Raw genomic sequence first — 27,274 nt, forward strand, 5'->3', positions numbered from 1 at the left:
TTCTCATCCCTCTAGTGCCAACTCAGTTCCCTCATCTGACACATTCTTCAACAAGGCCCAGAGCAGAGTGGGGACAGAGGTCAGTGGGCCCAGAGCAGAGGGGACAGAGGCCGGGGGCCCATAGTAGAGTGGGGACAGAGGGCAGTGGGCCCTGAATGGAGTGGGGACAGAGATCAGTAGGCCCAGAGCGGAATAAATACAGAGGCTAGTAGGCCCAGAGCGGAGTAAATAAAGAGGCCAGTGGGCTCAGAGCAGAGCTGGGACAGAGGCCAGTGGGGATGGCCAGTGGCTCAGAGTGGAGTGCAGGTGGCCAGTAACCTGGAGCAGAGTGGGGACAGAGCCCAGAGTGAAGGTGGTTACTGCTTGGGAACCAGTGAAGCCCAGTCAGGTCACTTGGAAGCTCTTATCAAAATACTGTAATATCTATTGTTTTAACTTTATTTCTTATTTTGCTAACTTATACTATATATATCGGCAACATAGTGTAACCTTGTTCTTTATTTTATCTATTTTTGTATCTAAGATTTTTATGTAGGTACCTTGTACCTCAGGTGACACCATATGTTAGTGATATTGTACTCTTTTCACTCCTTTCCTTTGGTAATTTGAGTATACATGTCAATAAACCTAATTCTAATTCTAACATTGTTGGTTTTTACATGTATGGCCAATCTCACCAACTCCTCTCTCAACTACGCCATTGCTGCCACCACTTGTCAGACTTCCAGTACTGGATGAGCAGACATTTTCTTCCCCTTTAATTTTGGCAAGAATGAAGCCATTATTTTCAGTAATTCTTACAGCATGTTCCCTATTCCATCTCAGTATCGCATTTTCACCCCTGAGTTTCTGACTACATGTTTGAGCCATCAATTTCCACCTCTGTAACAGTGCCCAGACTCAAGACTCGATCTTGCTTATCGATTGCTGATCTATCCCAGGAAAAAAAATGACATTAGTAAATAAATGACAGAGGATCTGAGATCAAAGTTCAAGATGTAGAAACTGTTTGGCTGGAGCTAAGAAGCAGAGCTGAAAAAGTGTTGCTGGAAAAGCGCAGCAGGTCAGGCAGCATCCAAGGAACAGGAGAATTGACGTTTCGGGCATAAGCCCTCCTGTTCCTTGGATGCTGCCTGACCTGCTGCGCTTTTCTAGCAACACATTTTCAGCTCTGATCTCCAGCATCTGCAATCCTCACTTTCTCCCTGGAGCTAAGAAGCAGCCAGACAAAGGAAACATTGGTGGGAGTTCTTTATAGAACATCAAATTGTACTAATTTTGAGAACGTTATCATCAGGAAATTAGAGACATATGTGATCTCGATAACAATGGGTAACCTCATTTTGAAAACTGTGTTTGTTGTTTGTACAAGGTGGGTTTCTGAAAGAATATGTTGAGGAACTAACTAGGGATTGGCTTATTTTGGATTTAATGTTATATAATGAGAAAGGGTTCATTGATAACCTTGCTTTAAAAGGATGTGTAACCATAAAATATTATATGAAGGGTAAAAGGGTGTGTAACCATAAAATATTATATGAGCTTTGAATGTGAGTCAGCTCAAACTGAAAATTGAATGATATGGAAACATGAAGTTAGCTGTGGCTGATTGAGAAAAGACACAAAGATTTGTTTGAAACCAGCAATGCTTGTAATTTTAAAAAAACTACTTCAAGACTTACCACAGATGTACATTCTTCTAAGGCACAAATGCCCAAAGGGAAAGTTGAATCAATCCCAAGAGACAACCAGTGGCTTGTAGACATTTTCCAAATTAACCTGTTCAGAGATGTTATAACTCACCTGCTGAGTAATTCAGGTTTGAAACCCAAACTCTTGGGTCAGAGACAGGGAGGCTGCAACACAAGAGCCCTTACAGAAGTAGCTTACAAGAATGCCAGAAAGACTGATAGCCAGAGATTTGGAAAAGGGTTTGGACCCAGCAAAGGAGGACCACTAAACTAATAATTCAACTGAAAAGATAATATGAAGGCAACCCAATGTAAAGCCGAAGCTTGAAAACATCTTTCAAAGTGAGAGGTGGAAAGTTTAAGGGGGATACATGCGCAAGTACTTCACACAGAGGGTTATGGGTGTTTGGAACGTGTTGCCAGCAGAGTTAGTGGAGGTGGGCATGGTAGATTCTTTTAAGGTGTGTCTGGGTAAATGCATGAGTAGGTGGGGAGCAGGGGGATACAGATGCTTAGGAATTGACCAACAGATTCAGACAGTGCATTTGGATCAGCTCAGGCTTGGAGGGCCGAAAGGCCTGTTCCTGGGCTGTACATTTTCTTTGTTCTTAGATCTAATATGTCAAAAGGAAAAGATGAACAAGGACTAATGTGGACACATAAGAGTTGGGGTCAGGAGACTGTGCAATGGAGAGTAAAAAAATGCAGAGAAACCAAGCAAGTTAAAGCAAAATACTTTGGATGCTAGAAATCTGAAACAAAAATAGAAAAGGCTGAAGAAACTGAATAATTTTGGAATATCTGTGGAAAGAAAGCAAAACAGATTTCACATTGAGCATAATATAACTCTTATTCCGAGAATAATTAGTTACTTTGCATCTTTCTTCACTTAAAAAAATACAGAAAGTCTGCCAGAAATATTAAGTGACCAAGAATGCATGGAACTGAGGAGCAAAAATAAATTAATGTTAAAGAGGTTTGGTCTTGAGGACCATGGTGGCTGAATGGTTAGTACTGCTGCCTCTCACAGGGAACTGGTTTCGATTCCAGCCTTGGGTGACTGTTTGTATGGAGTATGCACTCTATCTGCATGGTTTCTGCCGTATGCTCTAGTTTCCTCTCATGCTCCAAAGATATACAGGTTTGGTAGATGGCCATAGTAAATGTAGAGTTATGTGGATAGAGTATGGGGTGGGGTTATCTGGGATGCCCTTTGGAGGGTTGATGCAGACTCAATGTCCAAATGCCCTCTTTCCACATCGTAGATTTCAAAAGTTAGCTGGATTGAGGGCTGATAAATCTTCTGAACAATGTGATATTTTTCTTCGGGTGTTGAAGTGGGAATAGAAAGATAATGGGTGCATTAGTGGTTAGCTTTCCGAATGCTGGAAAGGTTTCTGGAAAGGTTCCTGCTAACTGGAAGGAAGCAAATGTAATTGCACTATTTAAGAAGAAAAGAATAGAGTGAATGAAGAATCACAAACCCATTAGTTTGACATTAGTAGGGAAAATGTGGAAACTAATTATAAGAAATGTGTTAACTAAACATTTAGAAATGAATGTCAAAATTGTGCAGTCAATGTGGATTTATGGAAAGAAAACCATATTTGACAAACTTGTTAACATTTTTAGAGGATGTCTCAGATGTAATTTTTGCCTTCAGTGGAGTATTTTACCTGATGTTGGTTATCCCATAGGAAACTAGACACAGAATGTGCAGAGGTATTAACCAATGTGGGCAGCATGGTAGCTCAGTGGTTAGCACTGTTGCCTCACAGCACCATGGACCTGGGTTTGATCCTTGCCTTAGGCAACTTTTTTTGTCTGGACTTTGCAGATTCTCCCCGTGTCTACGTGGGTTTCCTCCCACAATCCAAAGATGTGCAGGTCAGGTGAATTGGCTATGCTAAATTCCCATAGTGTTAGGTGTATTAGTCGTGTTAAATGTAGCAAAATGAGTTTGGGCGGATCCTCTTCAGAGGGTCATTGTGGACTTGTTGGGGCGAAGGGCCTGTTTCCACACTGTGGGTAATCTAGTCTTAAAAAAAAGAGCAGCATGAAGCAATGTGGGCGGCACAGTGGCAGAGTGGTTAGCACTGCTGCCTCACAGCACCAGGGACCCAAGTTTGATCCCAGTCTCAAGCAACGGTCTGTGTGAAGTTTGCACATTATCCCCATGTCTGCATGGATTTTCTGTGGGTGCTCCGGTTTCCTCCAACAGTCTGAAGATGTGTAAGTTAAGTGGATTGGCCATGGGAAATGTAGGGGGTGGGTCTAGATGGGATGCTGTTTGGAGGGTTGGGCTAAATAGTCTGCTTTCACACTGTTGGGATTCTATGATAAGCTTGAAATCATCCATACAATGTTACTAGTTATTCCAGGGAAAGCTAGAATATGAGAACCTTGTACCCTCGTGCTGACTCTTGCTCATTGAATGGTGTCTGACCTGCTGTGCTTTTTGAGCGCCACACTTTTGATTCTGATCTCCAGCATCTGCAGTCCTCACTTTCTACTGGCCTCTCTATAGTCACTGTGTCTGTGAGGTGACGGGACTGAGTAGTATTTTGAGGTTCTGCTTCATTTAAAGTCCTGTAACCCTGCCTGCCTGACCTCAAATGTTTCCATGCCCATGCTAAACAGGAAGACAATTCCTATCTGTTCCCCTTTCCTCTTACAGAACATCCTACACCTTTCAGCGATATTGTTTATCCTGGATCGGAGAGACAAGATACCATGTGGGAGAATGCCCTGTGTTCTATTGCCACTTTGCTGAGTTCCATGGTGCAGAAATCTAACCCTGTGTATTGTTGATGCACTTTGGATTGCTCTCCCCAAAATGTTGCAACTCTACCTGGTACTCAGCTGGTTTGAAAGAACCATACTCTTTCCCTATGACTGCCCTGCCTCTTCCTCCCTGCTGGTAGCCACTCAGTTCCTGTCCCCGAATCCTCTGTAGCTGTAGGATCATCAGATTCTGGAAGATGCGATCCTTGGATATTTCAACTGCAGTCACTGCACTTGCTCAAGAATCCCTGCACTGGAGAAGCCAAGGCAGCAGTGTATACCATCGACAATTGCAGTCACTTGCAAAGTCTCGTTCAACAGCACCCACCAAACTCAAGACCTCTACCACCTAGAAGGGCGAGGACAACAGATACATGGAAATACCAGCACCTGCAAGTTCCCCTTCAAGTCACCCACCATCCTGACATATCACCGCTCCTTCACCGTCGCTGGTCAAAATCGTGGAACTCACTGCTCAACAACACAATGGGTGCCCCAACCCCCAAGGAGCACAGTGACTTAAAGCAGCAGCTCATCACCACTTTCTCATGAGCAGCAAAGTCTGGCATTGCTCATGACATCTGCATCCCAAGCACAAATTAAGAAGCCAGACTTTACATGTAATTATTGGATCTTTAATAATTAATACATTTAATTTGTATAAGCATTCAGCTGCGGATACCACACAGCAATAAGTCTCAATTAGTCCTTTTTAATGTAAACAAACATTATGGTTTCACAATTCAAACTGTTAGAAAATTTAAAACATACAACAGAGTCATTGGCTGAATTCAAAGGTGACTCCAGAAACACAGTGAGAGGAATCTGGTAAGCCAACCTGAGTCAGTGTGTAACCTCCAATAAATACTATGTCTGATCCACATTGATCACATATTGAATTGTTCGAACGACTGGTCAGGATCAGCTGAGTGGTGACATTTCCACAAATAAGTAGAAGATCAACCCCAACATGGGCAGCACGATGGCACAGTGGTTAGCACTGCTGTCTCACAGTGCCAGGGACCTGGGTTCAATTCCCACCTTGGGCAACTGTCTGTGTGGAGTTTGCATATCTCCCAGTGTCTGCGTGGGTTCCCTCCGGGTGCTCTAGTTTCCTCCCACAGTCAGAAAGATGTGCAGGTTAGGTGAATTGGCCATGCTAAATTGCCTGTAGTGCTAGGTGTATTAGTCAGGGGTAAATGTAGGGGAATGGGTCTGGGTGGGTTGTTCTTCGGAGGGTTGGTGTGACTTGTTGAGCCGAAAGGCCTGTTTCCACAGTGTAGTGAAGCTAATTGTTCCCACCTTTGGAGTTCAATTTGAAACAGGACACTACCAAAAAGATACTGGCCTGCATTTGGCAGTCAGCAGTGACTTGGTGTTGGCCTGGTATCGAGCAGCAAATTTAATATGAAGTTGCAGATCAGAATTTTAATTTCTACAGAGAATTCCTTTATAGCCTGTATCATTGCCCAACTCCAGCAAAATGATCAGAAATCCCACTTCACAGTTGAGGAATCACAATTCCAAAATATGATATGTCATGGCCATTAAGTAATCAGAATCATTGATTAACTGGATCAAAATAATTTTCAAAAAGTCATACCTTGCCACATTAAAATAAATAAACTTGCTTTCATCAGGTAGGATTCCTTGTCATGTACAAGATTAAGACCAAGTTAACAGCTTAGAAAAACGTGAGTGATTTTTTAAAAAACAGTCAACAGATGAAACAGGTACAATGTCCTCATTACGAGTTGCTTATGTTACTGTTTTGACACTTTCCTTCCTAGAAACACCAATATTGAAATTTTCTGACAAAATACTTTATTTTTCTCTGATCAGAACAATGCTTTCAATCAGAGGCAGAGGAAATGCTGCAGTGAAGCTTTCAGAGCGGAGAGAGGCTTACTTGATGCATTTTCTGTCATCAGCACTCTGGATTATTGGTGGGCTCCTAGATGATAGCACTCACTGACAGTGAGCAGAAGAGACACCAATGAAGGAATAGAGTTTAAGAGGTGTCCCTTTCCAAGACAATTATTTTTGTCTGAGTCCCATTAGAGTATGGAATTCCCAGGGGTAGCTTGAGCTGGGTATTTTACTTCATTCAGTGAAAAAGGTGGATAGGTTTTGATAGACAAAGGAGTGAAAGGTTATGGGATAGACAGAAGACGTGGGGCTCAGAGGGTAACCAGATCACTGATGGTCCCATCAAACATCAGAACAGGTTTGAAGTCTCAACCTGCTCCAAAGAATCATATTCCGAGAACGGAGAGAGTATGTGCGAGTTAGAAAATATTGATTAGAGGCTAAATATTTACCAAGTCTGGGCTACACTAAAGCCATGAGAAATTGTAGTGGTGTGATTGTCAAAAATCATAATATTGGGAACGAAGTAAATGTTTGTGTAGGTAAGCAGAGTTGTGAAGGTATCAGAGCATAGATATTGAAAAAAATATATTTGGTAAACATTGGCAAAAATAGAGATGTTCAGAATTTCTCCAAATTTGTGGCCAATTCAAGGAGCAAATAAGGGAGAGACAGGAAATGTACATTCCCGTACTAGAGTGAACAATCTAATTCTGTTTCTATTCTCCTAATACAGTCTGCCCATTTCTCCCCATTTCCTCCAGCCCAAAGTGATTAATAATGGCAAATCCAAGAGGACCATTGATTCCCAATTCTATGGGAAAATCACCAGGAGTAAGACAGCATCCATATGGGTCATGTGACTTTATGGGGGTGGCATTGCCACTCCACAACACATTAACCAATGACATCACAACCAATGGTCCAATTGGGAGAAACTTGATCCACTCAGTGATTTGAATTGGGCAATAGGGGAGTTGATTGTAAAATGGAACATTTCCCAGACTCTGAGAGATTGAGGAAGGGGAAAATAAGCCCCTCGAAGCTGCAGGTGAAACTATGGAGGTGTAAGTGGGTAGCGCCATCACAGAACAAAACCTGTCCAGCATCATAGTTGACATATATTCCAATTATCTGGAGTTTCTCTCTGCACATGATTTCCAAAGGGTTGGTGAAGTTGGCCCAGTATCTCTCCCCATCGTGCCCAATAGTCCAGTATCCATTTTCAGGGCTCAAAGGTAGCTTTTCCTCCCTGGTTACCGACTCCCTGGCTACTCCCAGGTCCCAGGCAGAACGACTCTCCACTTTCACCAGCCAGTAGTGCCTGCCGCTGGCGAATCCCGTCTTTCCCAGCACGGCTAACCTGGACTGGAACCTCCTACTGCTGTCAGCGGGAATCTTGGCTCCTGCAGTGCAGCTCACGGTGGTCAGATCAGAGGATATCAGGAGTCTTGAATTCGCAGTGTCACTGTCCAGGACGATGCAATCTACCACAAACATATGGAAGGGAAAGCGACAGGTTCAGAGCAAGCTCAAAAAAACCTTTGCATTTTCCACTTGGGGTCCCTGCAGCCTCAATGTTCACTTTCAGCTTGATTCCATCCTCCATGTTTTTCACTGACCCCACACCAGGTATTGTTAATGATATGAGTTGCATTTAGCATAATCACTCATTCTCTCCCACTCTTTGCTCTTATTCACATTTATTCAGTTTTTCTTTTGTCCTGAACTGCTATCCTTAATCTCCTTGTTAGCCCACTCCTTTCATGTCTCTCTCACTCTTCTTGGGATCTATCTATCAACTCACCTCTCCCCTCACCGACCCACACTCCTCCCAGTTTCAATATTAATACCACATTCTCCTCGCTGCTAATGGTTCTGATGAAGAGTCACCAGGCTTTTTAAAAAAAATTTGTTCACAGGATGTGGGTATCACTGGCTAGGGTCAGCATTAGTTAACAGTCAACCACATTGGTGTAGGCCAGACCAGGTGAGATTTCTATTCCTGAAGAACATTACTGAACCCGATGACAACTGACAATAATTTCATGGTTATTGGTAGATTCTTTATTCCAGGAGAAAGTGAGGACTGCAGATGCTGGAGATAAGAATTGAGAGAGTGTGGTACTGGAAAAGCACAGCAGGTCAGGAAGCATCTGAGGAGCAGGAGAATTGACGTTTTGGGCATAAGCCCTTCATCTGGAAACTTTATTCCAGACATTTTTAAAAAAATTGAATTCAAATCCCATACCTGCTGTGGCAGGACTTGAACCCAGGTCTCTAGGACATGAGCTGAATTTCTAGATTAATAGTCTAGTAATAATACCACTAGGCTGTTGAATCCCCATTAACTCAACATGTTAATTCTGCTCTCTTCCCACAAATGCTGCCAAATCTACTGAGTTTCACCAGAAATTTCTATTTACGTTTAGGTTTCAAAAGCTGAGCCTCACAACACAAGTCAGGGCATCAGAGAAGACGTTCCAGTCAAACATTACACACACACAGGACACAGCAGATCCTAACCATCAGGAAAGGCTGAGGCTTTTAATTCTTTTTAATTTCAATCACAGGACATTTGTATTACTGGCGAGGCCATCCCTCATTTGTCTAGCAGGTCAGCCACAGCAGAAAGTCTGGAGTCGGATGTTGGCCAGACTGGATAAGGGCAGCATTTACCTTCCCTGATGGGGGAGAAGAAGCAGGGTCTCTAAATATAAGACAGTTTAAATGGGGAATTCAGGAGAAACTTCTCTCCTTAGCATGTTCCCCATTCTATCAGAAGGAGTGGTTGAGGTGAATGGCATAGAATGGTACGGTGGCTCAGTGGTTAGCACTGCTACCTTACAGTGCCAGGGACCTGGGTTCGATTCCAGTCTCAGACGATTGTCTGTGTGGAATTTGCACATTCTGCCTGCATCTGTGTGAGTTTCCTCCCACAATCCAATGATGTGCAGGTTAGGTGAATTGGCCATGCTAAAATTCCTCATAGAGTTCAGGGATTTGTTGGTTTGGGGTAAGTGTAGAGTAGTAGGGGAATGGGTCTGGGTGGCTTACTCTTCGGAGGCTTAGTATGGACTTGTAGGGCTGAATGGCCTGTTTCCACACTGTAGGAGTTCTATTATTCCATGGATTCTATGATTTAAGGGGAAGTTGGATAGACAGAGAAGGGAGAAAGGATTAGAAGCAAAACTGATGGAGTGAGGTGAGGAGGAGCCAAAGGACCCACCTTGAACTTCGTTGGGCTGAGTGGCCTCTTTCTGTGCCAACAAATTCTCTGTGAATAAATAAACTTTTACAATGGGGACTAATGGATAATTAATGCAATATGCCCCTAATGAGAGTAACAACAGCTAAGTAACAAATTAAAAGAGAGAGCAACTCCAGTGTTATATAATCCCCTAACTAATTCTGTGAAGAGGAGATTTGATGGATCCATTCAGGAATTTGAAGAGATCCTCTTCATTTTCTCAGTTGTCAGTGGCAGGAGGGTCAGTAATCCGAGGGCACAGATCGCTGATAATTAGTTAAAAGGGGGATATGAGTATGATTCTTAAACAACAAGCAACGGAACTGGATAAATACTTGAAAGGAAACGTTGTTGCTTTGCTACTTCCCCAAAAGCTGAGGAACAGCTGAATAGCTCTTTCAAAAGGCAAGCACAAATGCAATGGGCCAAAAGGCCTCCTCCTGCGATCAGTGATTCTAAAAATGAAGATACAAATTACACACAATTGCACAATTCACTCCCATTGACACCTTCACCTCCACACTCACACATAAATGAAATAACTTCCTCTCCACCACATGAACAATTCGCTCCTGCCCACCCCATTCCCTCATTGCAGTCCCCACTCTCACACCTCCCCAAACACCACGGAGTTGCTAAAGAGCCACAATTCTTACCTGCAGCATTAGTCATTCTCTGAACAGCTGAAATGGACAAGCAGATTGAGATTAAATCACTGTACGTTCAAATAATTCACTGTACGTTCATTCAGTTTTCAGAAAGCTGTCTAAAAGATAGCCTGCTTACAAGTCTAAGAGAGCTGACTAAATACCTAAAAGGCTGAAGCAAGGAATCAGACAGTTTAGTTGTGGCATCAGGGAGCTCTATATTTAGCCACAGTGAACACAGAGGTAAGAATCCAACGCCACCAACATGATCTTTTTCTAAACCAGAGACCACTTCCATCCAAAAGGCCAAGGGCAACAGGTACATGGGAATACCAGCTCCTGTAAATTCCCCTCCAACTCACATACCATCCTGACTTGGAAATGTAATCACCATCGTTTCTGTGTCACTGGGGCTAAATCCTAAAACTCCCTCCCTATCAGCTCTCTAGGATGTCTTGAAATCCTACAGGACTACAGCTCTCTATTATCTTCTCAATGGCAATCAGTGATGGGCAATAAATTCTGTACCAACCACCAACACCCACATCCTAAATGATGATGAAAAGTCACTCCATGTCTTACCTAGTTTAGGGAGAGGGCGAATTTTACCTGAAAAGGAAAAGGACATTAGTCAGTGAAAAGCTTTATACTGCTAGTAATCATGCAGATTTATGTTAAATAGGTTTTTACCATTGAGCACAAATCTGAGAAAACCTTGATTATATAATCAGGGATCCACAGGACAATTGACTTTAACCAGTCATAGAAACATGACAGGAAATCTCCACTCCCCAGTCACATTCCTTAATCATTGATCCTGGTCCTTTCACCTCTTGGCAGAACAGATCAAAAAGAATAGGAACTCTGAAAACACATGACTTGGTGGAGGAATTTAAAATTAATTTGGCATTTGAGAGGACATGAAAACCTCCATGATTGATAGAATGAGCTGGAAGGCCAGAACCCAGACAGGGAAGGGGAGGCGACTAAGGAACAGTCACAAATTATTCAAGTGAAGAGTTGTGGAGAAATTCCTTTGCCCAGAGAGCAGTCACATGTTCAGAATTGCTGTCACATGGCAAGGTTGAGACAGGAATTTGTAATCCATTGATAGGGAGGCTTGATGTCCACATAAGGGACAGGGAAACAGGGGGACAGGCTGCAATGTGAGCAGTTTGTGTGGTGCATAAAGACCAGCAGGAACCAGGAAAACTGAGTGGTCTGCATTGGTCAAATGTGCAATTTGCTTTATTCCGGAACTGTTTCCCTTTACTTCTGATCTGCTTAAACTCCCTGCTTCAGTTTCTGTTCATTACAGTGAAAAGTCAGGTTTGTTTTTGTGGGTTTGGTGTCCATTGAGAGAGAGTCAGGAATCATTCCAAATTGGACAGAATGTGTGCAGCTTAGAAATGAGCCATCAATCCTGATATTCAGTGCTCCACATAAGTCACCTCCCAACCTATTTCATCAAACTGTCTTTTCCCTTCCGCTTTTAAGTTTATTTGGCTTCCCCTCAAATGCAGTGATGCTAGTGAGTATACCATTTTCTGGGTGAAGACACTTCTCTTGAGTTCCCGAGTGGATTTATTAGTGACTTTCTCACACTTATGGCCCTTGGTTCTGGTCTCAGCCACAAGTGGAAATACAGTCTCCACTTCTACCCAATTGAGCTTTTGCATAGAGAACCTCGATCCAGTCACACCCCCTCATAACTGCCCAGAGTCAATCATTTAACTGTGCTGAGACACGTGTAGACTGGATCAGCTAAGGATGGTTAATTTCCTTCCCTAAAGGAAATTTGTGAAGCAGATGGGTTTTTACAAGAATTAACAGGCATTGTTAGGCTAGATTTTTAAATTTGAATTGAAAATTTGACCATATGCAATGGTGGGATTTGAACCCTCAGTCCTCAGTTTTAGATTGAGGCTCTGGCTTAAAGTGACATTACCATTAGCAACTGCCACATTGTTTCCCCTTCCATACATATGCTGTGGTGTGCATACCCTCTCTTGATGTACATGCAACCAAGCGCACCCCCCCCCCCCACCCCCCAAAAATTACAGACTCAGTTGACCAACTAGATCACAAATAAAATAGGGGAGACCTTGATATCAAGGGATCACAGCTCTCTGCAGTCATTAAAGAATTGTTTTATCAATGAGTCAGTCAATCTCCTCTAGCAGGCTGATGAGAGAATTTGAAGTGGTAAGGAAAGTGGAAATGAAGCCGAGGAACAGCCCTGATTGTACTGAATGACAGAACCAATTTGAGTGCCAAAGGATCTAATCCTGCTCCTGTATGTTGTATTATTGTACGTTCAGATGCTGTGAGGTTAGAGAACAGGTACAATGGGATCAAGGTGCAGAGACAGAATGTAATCTTCTCCTTTTGAAGTTATAACAGAAGGCTCTTATTAATCCAGTCACATTGTAACCACACCCTCCAGCCAATAACGTCCCTGCTGCCATGGCAGGATTTGAACTTGAGTTCCCAGAGGATTACCTGGGTCTCTGGATAACCAAACAGTCAGTGATAAGACTCCTAGGCCTCTGCCTGCCAACTGGTAACAAATCAGTTTTAAAAATCAATGGTGGTTGAGGAATAAACATTGGCCAGGATCGAACCATCTTGTTCTTCTTTAGCATAATGGCCATGGAATATCATACATCCCTGAGGGGGGTGGGGGGGGGTGGTGGTGGAGACAGGGTCTTTCAAATTCTCACCCGAAACGCACTACCTCATGGTAGTCTCTTACCTAGCTCATTCCAGTGAGTATCTGGACAGAAAGTAAAAGCAACAAAATTACTCATAGTGTCAGGGTCACAGATATCCCTTCCACACCTCCCTTTACCCAATGCACTAACCGAACACACTCAAACGAACAACCACGGGGCAAAAACATTTTTTCCTGTAATATCAGAGTAGTGCCAGATTTATTGTGGTTTCACCACCTACAGGTGCAGTAGGACACAGCACACAAAGATCACATGATGATCATTCAGGGCCGGGCAGCTGATATTGTCGACAAGGTGCAGAGGAAGAGCAGGCACGTGGAAACTCAACAACATTGATATCCAGACTTTTCACAGCTAATGGCGTACTTTTTGAGGTGCAGACATTGCTGGAGGAAACATGTTTCAGTCGCAGTTTCAATCAACATTTAGCAGGACACAGGGAGAACTCTCCAGCTGTTCTCCCAAATAGCCCGATCCTTGGGATCTTTTACATCCACCGACAGGCCTCAATTTAACATCTCAAGGTAAAGGTGACAGTGACAGTGTAGCACTGCCTCAGTACTGCATCTTGAGAGTCGGTCTCGATTTTTCCCCCATGTAGCAGAGTTGGACTAGAACCTTTTGGATTCAGAATGCCACACTCGAGTCACAGCTAATACCTAGGTGCTGCTGTGATCCCAGGAATAGGAACATGGTTGCTTGCCAAAGTCAGAAGCACAGAGACCACAGGGATATGGAGTGAAGGGAGTGAATATTGCCGATACCAGTGTCCTCTGCTGAAACAAGCTTGACCGCATGTTCAGAACAAATTCCGATCTGCCCACTATTGAGGGAGATTGGGGGAATTATCCATCCATCATATCAAGCACAATAAAGAATGACAAACCCTCTCTTCCATGCTTATTTATAATCCTTTTGCAGGAGGTCTTACCCATTTGGTTTGTGAGTTCCTCTGCAAAAAAAAGGACATAACATTTTTTTAAAAAGCAGAAATTACTTCTCTGATTTGAATCATGCATTTTTAAATGTGTTTCAGGAACTTCCTGAGGATTTAAACCCAGGGATCCCAGGAGAAGGATCCGACAGAAGAGGAGACAGCCATTCCAATCCACACGCTCACTCCAGGAGACACCTCCCATACAGTTACCAGCCTGGAACTACTTCACCCATCACCCTTTCCTGATGTGACTGGGCAAGCTCTCCCCCAGCTCTCCTGAAGAAGGGCTTATGCCCGAAACGTCGATTCTCCTGTTCCCTGGATGCTGCCTGACCTGCTGCGCTTTTCCAACAACACAATTTCAAGCTCTCCCCCAGTCCCATTGCACATCGCTACTTTGATCAGCACTTGATTGGCTATGTTTCACATCACTCAGACCCCAGATGGCCTAACCTGAAAATATAGCAGAGCACCACGGATGCCGAAATATAAACAGGAATTGCTGGAGAAAGATAGCAGGTCTGGCAGTGTTTTTGGAGAGAAAGCAGAATTAACGTTTCAGGTCCAGTGACCCTCCTTCAGACCTGTCACCCTCCTTCTGTGCATTTCCAACCATTTTCAACAGAAAAAGACAGCAGCAGGAGTTTTAATTGAGTAAATGTGCAGTGTGGCAAAGATGGTTTAAAAATAATACTTAAAAAAGTACAACACTGCCCTGATTCTGGCACAATTAGATTTCTCCTGGGAGAGTTACATTAAAATTGACCAACTCCCCTCTGTCCAGTGCCCCCAGGACTGTTCTGTTCTCTATCATCTGTCTCACTTATTACAAGGCCAGGAAATCGACAGCAATGCTTTCAGAACATTCAGGAATGTTTGCTTACCATTTTCGGATTTCTTCGTATTATACTCTAAAATACAAAAACAGCACAAGTCACTAAAAGAAACAGATTCGATAAAAGCAAAGCCCACTGATCCTCATTCAAGTGCCTCTGATTTCGACAATGCAACATTTTCCGGACTGGCTCCTGTTGAACATCCTTCCCAGGTCTAACATTTGTTAGTCCCACTGACGAGCTCCGTCTAGCTCTGCCCCAACATCAAGATATAACTCCAGGTTGAAACCCCAGCGTCTGACTGAGACTGGGCACAATAGCAAGGAGGTGGTGTTGAACTTAGCACAGAAATAAGGCCAGCCTCAGCTGCAGTCCAGGACCTAGCTCTGAGCACCACACTTTAGGAAGGATATGAAGGCATTGCAAAAAACTGCAGAACAGGTTCAGAAGAGTGATCCCAAGTGTTCTTAGAGTCATCGAGATGTACAGCATGAAAACAGACCGTTTGGTCCAACTCGTCAATGCCGGCCAGATATCCTAAATTAATCTAGTCCCATTTGCCAGCACTTGGCCCATATCCTTCTCAACCCTTCCTGTTCATATACTCATCCAGATGCCTTTTAAATGTTGTAATTGTACCAGCCTCCACCACTTCCTCTGGCAGCTCATTCCATACATGCATCATCCTCTGCGTGAAAAAGTTGCTCCTTAGATCCCTGTTAAAGTTTTCCCCTCTTACCCTAAACCTATGCCCTCTAGTTCTGGACTCCCCCACCCCAGGGAAAAGACCTTGTTTATTTACCTTATACATGCTCCTCCTGATTTTATAAACCTCTGCAATGTCACACCTCAGCCTCTGAAGTTCCAGGGAAAACAGCCCCAGCCTAATTCAGTCTCTCCATGTAGCTCAAATCCTCCAACCCTGGCAGCATCGTTGTAAATCTTTTCTGAGCCCTTTCAAGTTTCACAACACCCTTCCAACAGAAGGGAGACCAGAATTGCATGTGGTATTCCAAAAGTGGCCTAAGCAATGTCCTGTACTGCTGTAACATGACCTCCCAACTCCTCTACTTAATAGTCTGACCAATAAAAGTAAACATACCAAACACCTTCACTATCCTCTCGACCTGTGACTCTAATTTCAAGGGGCAAGATTAAGAGGGAGCAGAGTTAAAATAATTTGTCAAAGCTGCAGAAGTGACATGAAGGAACACCATTTTTATCCAGTGAGTGGTTAAGGTTTGGAATGCACTGAGATAACCGAGAAGGCAGGTTTAATTGAGGCTTAGAGGGGAAATCAGACACTTCTCTGAAGAGGGATAATGTGCAGGGTTACAGGGAGAAGGTAGGAGAATGGCAATAAGGCACCTGCTCCTTTGGACAGCAATCACAATGTGCCAAATGGCCCCTCCTGCACTGTTACAAGGTCTGTGATTCTGTGTCCCACTGTCCCAGCCAGGTAGTGGCATATGTGCACATGCGTGTGTGCATCAGCATCTGACCCACTGTCATCCAGCCCCTAAGGCAAGGGAGAGGAAAGGACAGTCTGTGACCCACTGTACCATCCAGTCTCAGAGGCCGGGGTGAAAGGACAACGTGTGGCCCACTGTCCCATCCAGTCCCAGAGGCCGGAGGGGAAAGGACAGTATCTGATCCACTGTTCCACGCAAGGTGGGGAAAAAGGACAGTTTCTGACCCATTGTCCCACCCAATCCTGCGAGGGTGTGGGTGAAGAGAGAGAATGACAGTGTCTGACCCACTGTCCCACTCAAATCCCAGTGGGCGGGTCAGTTTGGGGGTTGGTGGTGAGTATGAGGGGTGGGAGCTAAGAGAGTGACATAGCCTGGCTCCCCAAGATTGTTAACAGCAATATAAAGTGTAAGTCTTTGTTTCCTTCTCACCGTTTACTGATGGCCGTGCGGTTAGTTCTGGAAGAGAGGAGAGAGAGAGAGAGTCATCAATATTGGTGAGTGTGGATTATCAATCAGGTGATAGATATTCAACATCAACATATCGTTGACACATTGTCCCAGTCTCCCCTTCAAACACCTCAGGCTGTACAAAGAGGTGGGGGCTGATTTGTAGGTGGGGGAAATAACAGGGAGTTATTTGGGGGTGAGGAGGTTTGGGAAAAGTGTATGTATGGGTTAAAAGGCATGGCCTACAGAAGATCACAAAGCAGTAAACAGAAGGAGATTATTAAAGCTCTCTCTGTCTTCAAACTTAACCGGTCCTTCCCTTTCATTTTCTTTCACAAGCGATAGGCCTTGCTGCAGCATTATTGCCCACAACGAGGTTGTGTTGTGTTATCCTGTTGAGCCACTGCAGTCCTTGGGGTCTGGGAACTCCCACAGTGCTGTTCAAGAGGGAGGTCCCAGATTTTGACCCAGTGACAACGAAGGAATGGCGAATCTTTCTGAGTCAGGGTGGTAAGTAGCTTGGAGGGGGATGTGCAAGTGGTGGTGTTCCTTAGCATCCGCTATCCTCACCATTCACAATGGGGTTTGGGTTGGGCGGAGAAGGTACATAACAACAACATAACCCCATTCAAAATCAAAAATAATTGCCGATTAGGTACCCATGGTCACAATGTATAATTTCCTACCTCGGATGTAGTTCCGTTGTTTCCTGAAGAAAATAAAGAGGCCAGCGATGACCGCAAAGATGCCAAAGAAAATCAAGAGAAACATGTAAAGCCAAGTAGATGTCACGGGATAAAATTCATCTGGAGAAAGAAAGCGGAATGAAATTATTGCAAATACATTTAACCAACAATAAGTCAGATGCTCTAATCCTGCCCTCATCTTTTATCCTACCCGCCAACCCCATCACCATTGAGTAAAGGGGTTTGCTGGAACAACTAATGGCCCTGAGTGTCTGTTCCTGACCCATAGTTGGGGTTCCTGCGTTTACAAAGCACTTGTTTTGAAGTAAATTTTTCAGAGCAGAGATGATCAACCACCAAGAAATGTAAAGAGATTATAGGTCTGATGACCAAAAGCTTGTTCTGACAAAAAGGTATTGAGAAACAGCTTAAATTTAAAATAAAGGAATGTGAGGCAGAGGGCTAGTGATACTTAGAGAGGGAATTTCAGGGTACAAGCAGATGAAGGCACTTTCACAGGAGGGAGCAGGATGAAAATCGGGAGATGCACAACAGACTAGAATCAGAGGAGAGCTAAGGGTTAGAGAAGGTGGAAAGGTTTACAGCACACAGGTCACTGAGATTGGAGGAAGGTCAGAGTGGGTCAAAGGGCAGTCAATGGCGATGAGTCACTGGAGAAGCATATTGTCAGGAAGGATTGTGGAGGCGCAGACAGGACATGGAAGAAATGAAGAAGTTATACACAGGTGAAAATGCAGAGCTTTCCATCATGAAAACCAGTCTTCCTTCCAATTAATTACGGGTGGCTCAGTGGCTAGCCTCACGTTTGATTTCAGCCTCGGGCAATTGTCTGTGTGGTGTTTGCACATTCTCTCAGTGTCCGTGTGGGCTTCCTCTGGAGGCTCCAGTTTCCTCCCACAGTCTAAAGATGTGCAGGTTAGGTGAATTGCCCATGTTAAATTGCTCATAAAATTCAGGGATGTGGAGGTTAGATTCATTAATTATGGGAAATGTAGTGTGATAGAGAAGGGAATTGGGTTTAGTTGGGATACTCTTCGGAGGGTCGACATGGACTTGTTGGGTCAAATGGCCTGTTTCCGCACTGTAGAGATTCTATGGTGACTCAATCTATACTTCCAGCTGCCTTGGCAAAGCAGCCAACACCTAAGACCAATTCCTGCCCTGTTATACTGAGTTCCATCAGGCAGAAGACACAGAATTTTGAAAACATGCACCAACAGATCCAAGAACGCCTTCTTCCCTGCTGTTATCAGACTTACGAACAAATCTCTCACATTAGAGTTGATCTTTCTATGCACCTTCTCTATTGCTGGAATACAATATTCCATATTCTGTTTTATTACCCTGATGTACTTATGTAAGGTAGGATTTGCCTGGTTAGCTTGTAAAATAATAATTTTCACTGTATTTCAGCATGTGTAACAATAATAAATAAAATCGAAGTTCACAGTGATTAGAAAAAAAACAAAAGTTTCGTTATCCCACTCGTTTGTTTTAAGGACAGCAAATGTTTTGTAGATTAGCACATTGCAATGGGATGTTGGCTGGAGGTGATGCCAATGATAGTGTACATGGTCATACAAGCAGACATACAGAGAGACAAAGCTCACTTACCTGGGACATAGAACGTTACACTGACTGTCTTGTTCAGTATGTCGCTTTGTAGCAGACAGCTAAAGGTGTTCCCAGAATCACTGGTCACATCAATGTTGTTCTTCACGGTGACTAAGCTGTTCTCCTCTGTTCCTGGCTGTTCCTGCTGCATCAGGATATCACCTTTCTCGTTGCTCCACTGCACTATGGGTGAGGGAAACCAGTTCGCGGACTTGCACTGCAGCTGGATTCCGCTCCCCGTGTACTTGTTCAAATTGATTGTAGGCCATTCTCCAAAACCTGCCAAAGCAATTAGACTCAGTTCTTTTCAAACAAAAAAATGAGGCTACAGGATAGAGGATCTCAGAAAGAGTCAGCCCCACCTTAGTATAGGTGGCACCCTCCCTCTTTGAGTCAGAATTTCATGGGTTCAGATCCCATCCGGTGATTTGTCACAATGGTGCAGGGTATTAGTGAGACCAGCGTATGGTGTTCAGTTTTGGTTCCATGCATGAAAGTGGATATACTTGCATAGGTCGGGGAAAGGTGCACTGAGCTGATTCCCAAAATGAGATACTAGTTTGCAAGGAGAGGTTGAGTTGGCTGGGTCTGTTATTCCTTGCAATTGAGAAAAAAATTAGTGGCGATCTCAACTTTTAAATGCAAAAGAACATCCCGTCAACACCGTCTCTATCAAATACTCCCAGGACAGGGACAGCACGGGTGAATACAGTGCGGTTTGGGGTGGGGGGAGATGTAACGACTTCCCTACTTTTCAAACCTCAAAGTTCTACTGACACTGCGCCCATCAAACACTTCTAGGACAGGGACAAGAAAGAGTTAAAATGCAGAATAAAACCTCCCTGTATTCCTTCAGAGGATCCAAATATGAATAACAGTGAAGCAGGGGCAAGCAGTGATATCATCGAAACACTGGATTTGAGGTGGCTTGACATGAACAGATGCTGAATGGGTAGTCCCAGACCCAGCTCATCCCGTTAATAGGGGAATCCAGAACCTGGGTACAGTTTACAACAAAGCAGCCTCCTATTTACAGCAGAGAAGAGTAATTTGTTCTCTCAGAAGCTCATTATCCTTTTAAATTTGCCTCTCCAGCAATCAGTACAGGCTGGTACGTTGAACTTTCATATCCGAAACAGTAACAGATTAATACTGGAAAGACTCAGTAGCAATCGTGGAGTGTGAAACCAAGTTAATATTTTGAGTTCAATGATTGTTCGGCGACTTCAGCTTCCAGTTGGAAGCAGGTGGGGCATGCAGCCTCAACTTCAGATACAAGCCTTATGTTCACGTACCCAAAGACACCAGGGTGGGGGGAGGGAGGTTGGAAGCTGAAAGAAACCAAGAATAATGGATTACCCTTCACTTAGATGAACACAGCCTCCTGCAATGCTCAATAGCATCCAAGCCAAAGCAGCCCAATTACTTGACACCCCATCCAGCCTCTTCAACAAGCACTTCCTCCTTCACTGATGCACAGCAGCAGCAGTACATATCATCTCCAAGAATGCACTGTGTAATTCAAGGCTCTTCCAACAGCACCGTCCAAACCCCTGGCCTCTAAATCCTGGAAGGACAGGGGCAGCAGATGAATGGGAACAACACTATCTGCAAGCTCCCCTCCAAGATATACCATCCTGACTTGGAAATATATCACCACATCTTGACTGTCACTGGGTCAAATTTCTGAAGCTTCCGCGCCCACCCTCTCCTCCCCCTCCCCCCCAATCCCCTCCCCCAACCCCGACTTTAATGTGGGTTTCCCTACATCTGAAGGCCCAGAGTGGTTCAGGAAGGCAACTCACCAACCACCTTCTTCTGGGGATGGCTTGCCCAACCGGTGATGCCCACTCCCTGTAAAACATTCAAAACTCTGAAAATAGGGGCAGGAGTACATCATGTGACCCTTTGAGCCTATTCAATGATTCTATATGATCATGGCTAATTATCCATCTCAGTTCCCTGTTCCTGCTTTTCTCTCCCATATCCTTAGGTCCCTGTAGCCTGAAGAACAAGATCTAACTCCTGCTCGAAAACACACAATGTTTTGGCCTCAACCGTTTTCCATGGTAGAGCATTCCACAGGCTCACCACTCTTAGGGTGAAGAAATTTATCTCGATCTCAGTCCTAAAAAGCTTACTTCATGCCTTTAGACTGTGACCGCTGGTTCTGGACTCCCTGGTTATCGGGAATATCCTTCCTGTGTTGGCCCTGGCCTGTCCTGTTAAAATTCCACAGCCCAACCAACCCACTCTGCCCAATCCCAGCATTTCGCATGGCTAATCCATCTAGCCTGCACATTCCTGGACACTACAGGCAGTCTAGTATGGCCAATCCATCTAAGCTGCACATGTTCTGACAGTGGGATAAACTGGAGCACCCACAGGAAACCCATGCAAATACAGGGAGAATGTGCAATTTCCATACAGACAGTTGCCCGAGGTGAGATCGAACTCAGGTCTCTTGTGCTGTGAGGTAGCAGTGCTAACCACTGAGCCACTCTCCCCTGTCAGATTGGCTCAGTTGGCCAAACACTGGGAGATTTTCAGCTTCCACCCCAGTCTCTTTGGGCACATGGACATAAGGCTTGTACCTTGAGTTGAGGCTGCTTGCTCCGACTGGAGGCTGGAGTTTCTGAAGAGTCATTGAACTCAAAACATTAATTCAGTTTCACACTCGGCTATTGCTAGTGAGACTTTCCAGTAAATTTTCCTTCTTTGTTTCGGATTTGAAAATTCAATGTGCCAACCTGCATTGATCACTGGATTCGAAACAAATGCCAGGAAAGTACTTACTTGCCACATTCAGGATGATATTTGCATCTTTGAATCCACGGGCTTCCGATTCCACAAAACACTTGTATATCCCACTGTCCGGCAACACGACTTGCTTGAGTTTCAGGGAAACATTGCCGCTCTGGAATTCACTGGCAAACAGTTGGGTCCTGTCCTTGTAGTCAGCAGACTGCTCAGTGATCTCATCCTGCTCGAATCTGTAGAGATGCACCAGCTCTTTGCCTTTGGTCCAGCGGATTTCCAAACCCTTGAGGGGCAATGAAGGGGCCAGCTGACATTCCAATACAACTGTGTCACCAACCTCAGCCACAACTGGACGCTGGGAGCAGGAGAGTTGGAAGTCCTCTGGGAAAGGAAGGATGTTTCAGTGAATGCTGAGAGAAGAGATGGAGGAGTTAGGAGGAACAGCAATCAGTGGACGGAATAAAGCAGCTTCTTCAGGAGTCAAGGGATTTTCAAGAAATAAAGTACACGATATTGATTTACAAATGTGACATTCAAGAGAGATTTGCCACATTAGTAAGGGATGATGGTCTTCATTTCAGCAGAGAGACTGGAGTGGTTGGGATCTAGCTCTGTACGGTAAAGAAGGCAAAGGGGAGATATGATAGAAACAAGTGCTTTGAGAAAGTCAATAAGGAAAAACTGTATGCACTAGCAGAGTGAGACTTGAACTCACAACTGCCCCAGGTTGAAGAGAATTGACAAGTCAGTCAGAGAGCAGTTGGCAATATAAGAATAGGATTAAGCCATTCAGCCCATCGAATCTGCTCTACCATTTAATACAATGGCTGATCGAATTACCATCCCACCCTTTACACCATTAGTAATCAGCAATTTATCAATCTCAACCTTAAAGGTATCCAAAGACTGAGCTCCCACAGCCTTCCATGGTAGAGAACTCCAGAGATTCGCCACCAAGTTAAAACAAAATTCTCATTTCAGTCCCAAAATGCATTTAAAAACAAAACAGTGCCACATGGTTCTCAACTCCTCGACTTGGGTAAACATCTTACCGACATCTTGGCTGTCCGTCACTAATTATAAGTTTCAACCTCTCATTCTTGGAACATGAAAAGAATTTTCTTTAAATGCAAGGACAATGGGTTGTTGATACCTGTAATGCACTATTACCAGCTCCAGCTCTCTCCTTAGTGACACTCAATGATTAAGCCGGCCTATTTCTAACCTGTGTATAAAGTTGAACCCAGGAGTTGAGCTTCTGGCAGCACATTAATATCTTTGCTAGGTTCAGCAATTCTTACCTTTGTAACACTGTTCAATTTCACCCTCAAATCAGCCTGTCCACTGCTGAAACCTTCTTCCATTAGCTTTTCAACTCAATTACTTTGACACATTTGGCTGGTCTCTTCTGTAAAATGGTGGCTATCTGAAGTTCTGGTGCCTGCATCGGACCCTCACGCTGCCTGCGTCTGACCCTCACGCACTTTCTGCTCTTCTGTCACCCCATAGTGTTCAATGACCCACAGTGAGTGACTCCTGTTTCAGTGACACATCAATCTCAAAACTCCCATTTGTGTGTTCAAATTCCACCACATCTTTCAGTTCCTACAATCCTCCAAAGATCTCTGCATTCATCTGACTTCCTGTGAATTCCCAGTTAGAATCATTCCACCATCAGTGCCCATGCTCTCCACTACCTCAGTCCCCAAGCTGTGGAATTCTTTAAAAAAAATCTTTGCTTGGGCTACCTCACTTTCCTCTGTTAAGACACACCTTTGTATTTACCTCTGCAATCAAGCTTTTGGTCATCTGATTTAATCTCCCTACGGAGCCTGGTGACATTCTGCAATTTATAATACCCCAAAGCACTATGGGATTCTTTAATATGTTAAAGGTACAATCAGTGCAGGCCTAGCCAGCAATATCAACAATTTATCATAAGACTGAAAGACCTCTCGTTGTGGAAGTAGATTCACTACAAGAGTCAAGGGGATTAGGATAAAGAGATGATTGTACAAATTACAAAAATGCAAAGCAATGAATTTGCAGGGCTCTTGAGAAAGAGGTGGGGTGAGGGTGAGTTTGGGATGAACATTATCAACAAAGGAACAGATGGAAGAGAAAAAGATGGTTTTAACTTTCAACAACGCACATTGACGTAAGCTGCAAGACCTCGACAAGTTGATCACGGGAACAAACATTGGTTAGAAAGTTACACAGATTCCTAATGGCACAAAAAGGTGGTTGTTCAGCCCACTGACTCAGTGCTGGCTCTCTGCCGGGCAGCTGCTGTCAGGCCATGTGGCTGTGCTTCCATAATTGACATAGACCTACTCAATTTAACTCAATTCCCCCATCACAATCCTCCAGCACCTATCATCAGGAAGTGAGTTGTTGAGGTAGTTCAGCCGTGAGGTCTCTCACCTGCCAGCGTTGAGGAAATCCAGAGGAGGAAAAACAGGAGCAGGGCCTGGGGCCCTATCCATCCGAACATTCTCAGCAAATCTCTGAACCCTGAAATACAACCAACTTCGTTAGGGGCTAAAATGACATTCCCATTTCTCCAATTCAGAGACTTATTAAAAAACTACACAGCACAGAGACATGCCATTCAACCCACTAAGTCTGTGCTGCACAAAAACCTCCTCCTATTCTGTTTTCTCTCTTATTCATTTCTCCCTCATGCATTTAACCGCATTCATTTTAAATGTATATTATTCACATTAACTACAAGCTGAAGGAGCAAGTTCCACATTCTCACTGGATAAAAGAGGTTCCTCATGAAATCCAGATCATAAATCTGAGGAAGAGTCACTTGACCTGAAACACTAACTGATTTCTCTCCAAAGATACTGCCAGACTCACTGAGCTTATCCAGCAATTTCTGGTCATGTTTCAGATTGATTAGTGACTGTTTGCACACTCTTAGAATGCAAGCATTTTTAAACACTTGATGATATATTACCATCACTGGCTAGGTTTACTGACCATCCTCTCTTGCTCTTGAGATGGTGGACGTGAGCTGCAACCTTGAAGCACTGTAGTCCTTGCAGTACGTGCACAGTGCTGTGAGGAAGGAAGAAAGAAGTAGGACTTTGTCTCAGTGACACTATCAGGAATGACAAATCAGGATGGTGAATGGTTTTGATGGAAACTTGCAGATGGAGGAGTTCCATCTGCTGGTCTTGACATTCTAGATGGGAGAAGTCACATATTGGAAGGTGCTGTCAAAGGAATGCTGGAGAGCATCTTGTTTCTGTGACAATTGGAAATCAGACACTCTATTCACTCCTTTCTGTAAGGGGACTTCATGCTTACACCATCCAGTCCTCAGATTTTAGTTGTTGCTTTCAGCAATTCTCAGGGACAGAATCAGATTGCACTTAGAGGGAGCTAGATTAATCGATAACAGGAAACATCCTCTCACATTTACCCTGTCCAACAGCCCTCAATTTTTTTTTTAAGTTTCAACTCTTTATTTAAACTCCAATGGAGACAAGTTTGTGTCCAACCTCTCCTCATTAAATTACATACCATTCCAGGTATTAGTCCAGCAAACCTCCTCTGAATTGCCTCCAATGCATTTACATCCTTCCTGAACAAATATTGTGCAGAGTACTCCATTGCAGCCTCATCAGGATCTTGTAAAACTTAAGTATAATCTCCCAAACTTGGTATTCAGTTCCCCTCACAATAACATGATAACATTCTATTAGCTTTCCTAATTACTTGTAGCTGCTTAGTAAATGTTAGTGATTCATCCATGAAGATTGACAGATCCCTCTGCATCTCACAGCTCTGCACTGTCTCACCATTTAAACAGCATTTTTAAAAAAAAATCTCTTTCAGCAAAAATTGACAATTTCATATTCTCCCATATTCTACACCATTTAACACGTTTGCATACTCAACTTTTTTTTGTAACCTGTGTCCTCTACACAGCTTACTTTCTGACTTATTCTCATGTTGTCAGCAAATTTGGCACTATATACTCCATCCTTCATTTACGTCGTTTATTTTAGTTGTAAAAAGTTTCAGTTCCAGCACACCCTGTGGGACACCACTTGGTACATTTAACCAACCCCAAAAAACCCATTCATACCTACTTCCTGCTTTCTGTTAGCTAGCTTTATTTAAATCATTGCCAATATTCATGTGCTTTTACTTTCCACAATAACATTTGATGTGGCATCTCATGAAATTATTTCTGGATATCTAAACACAGGCCCTCCATCCACCAGTTGTCTTTATCCACAGCACATACAGCCTCCTCAAAAAGAACTTGCTATTTACCTTTTGAGTCTGTTTTTGTATACTCTGACCAAACCTGCCTTTGCACAACTATATATATATTTTTTAAAAAAGTAAGTTTTATATTATCTTTAGCATTTTTAGTTAACCTCCAATTATAGATGGGGCAGAAAAACAACGATCCTATAAACGGATGCAAAAAAAAAAGAAACCACCTCTCTCTTCAAACATTGAGCCACTGGGCACTGTGGTTCAGTGGTTAGCACTACTGCCTCAGAGCATCAGGAACCCGGGTTCAATCACTACCTCGGGCAATTTGATTCCTCCCACGATCCAAAGATGTGTAAGTTAGGTGAACTGGCCATGTTAAATTGCACACACTGTTAGGTGCGTTAATCAGGCGTAAATGTTGGGGAATGGGTCTTGGTGGGTTACTCTTCGGAGAGTCAGTGTGGACTTGTTGGGCCAACAGCCTGTCTTCATGCTGTCAGGAATCGAATCAATAAGTTAAGTTTTAGGGAACATCTGACACCATAAGACATAGGAGCAGAAATAGACCATTCGGCCTATCGAGTGTACTCCGCAGAGTTGAGAGTTTGGGGATGGCAAGTTAGGAATTTCTGGGTTCTGGGTACAAGAGAGCAGGATTGGAGAGGCACAGAAGCGTTAGGAGACTGGCAGAGATGTCAGTCGGGACAGAGGTGGAAGAGTTTTAGCCGAGTACAGGTTTGAGGGTGGAATGGGAAGATGAGCGAGGAGTAGGACTCACCAGGGTGCAATTGTTCTCACCAGTCGACGAGATATGATCAGCAAAGAGTGGGAAATGACATTGCTGGCTGTAACCTTGGGTGCGAAACAGGGAACAGGTAACTCCGAGGTTAGAATGTGTCCACTTGGAAAACTGACACATTTCCGTCCAGTTTCACCAAGAATAAGGTTCGCAATACCACCCTGAACCAGACATGAGCCACCCAAGGACCACACCAGCCCTTAACATTGTGGGGACGTCGAATTAAAAAAAACCTGAATTAAAGACACCGAATGGTACACAAACCCGACACTGCCGTGTGAACCCACCGATCGTTTTTACAAAATCTCTAGCATTTAACATCTTCAAAAAACTGTTTCAAACTTACCCCGATTGCTTTTCTGACTAAAACATCTTTACTCCTTTTTTAAATTAAAAACTGTGTTCCGCCGATTGTAAGCCTTTGGGTAAAGTTCATAACAACGCCCGAATTGAATGCAAGTTTCGCTTTCATCTTCCGCATCGG

The 27,274-nt window shown here is 43.7% G+C and overlaps 1 protein-coding gene across 1 annotated transcript; it reads right to left on the bottom strand.

Moving 5' to 3' along the window:
• Window positions 1-5,094: 5,094 nt before the first annotated feature.
• On the bottom strand, window positions 5,095-27,274 carry LOC122541547 (butyrophilin subfamily 1 member A1-like). The gene is made up of 12 exons (XM_087979294.1): window positions 27,137-27,274; window positions 24,174-24,263; window positions 21,786-22,130; window positions 18,990-19,268; window positions 17,355-17,474; window positions 16,651-16,677; window positions 14,798-14,824; window positions 13,908-13,928; window positions 12,997-13,017; window positions 10,824-10,850; window positions 10,251-10,277; window positions 5,095-7,831 (listed from the first exon to the last, which is right to left on the bottom strand). Exons 2-12 carry the CDS (start codon window positions 24,241-24,243, stop codon window positions 7,293-7,295), a joined length of 1,503 nt encoding a protein of 500 aa, XP_087835420.1. The 5' UTR covers window positions 24,244-24,263; window positions 27,137-27,274; the 3' UTR covers window positions 5,095-7,292.

The sequence above is a fragment of the Chiloscyllium plagiosum genome, unplaced genomic scaffold (genome assembly GCF_037043375.1).
Source record: "Chiloscyllium plagiosum isolate Xiang-an unplaced genomic scaffold, Cpla_swu_hap1 HiC_scaffold_35, whole genome shotgun sequence".
NCBI classification, from domain to species: domain Eukaryota; kingdom Metazoa; phylum Chordata; class Chondrichthyes; order Orectolobiformes; family Hemiscylliidae; genus Chiloscyllium; species Chiloscyllium plagiosum.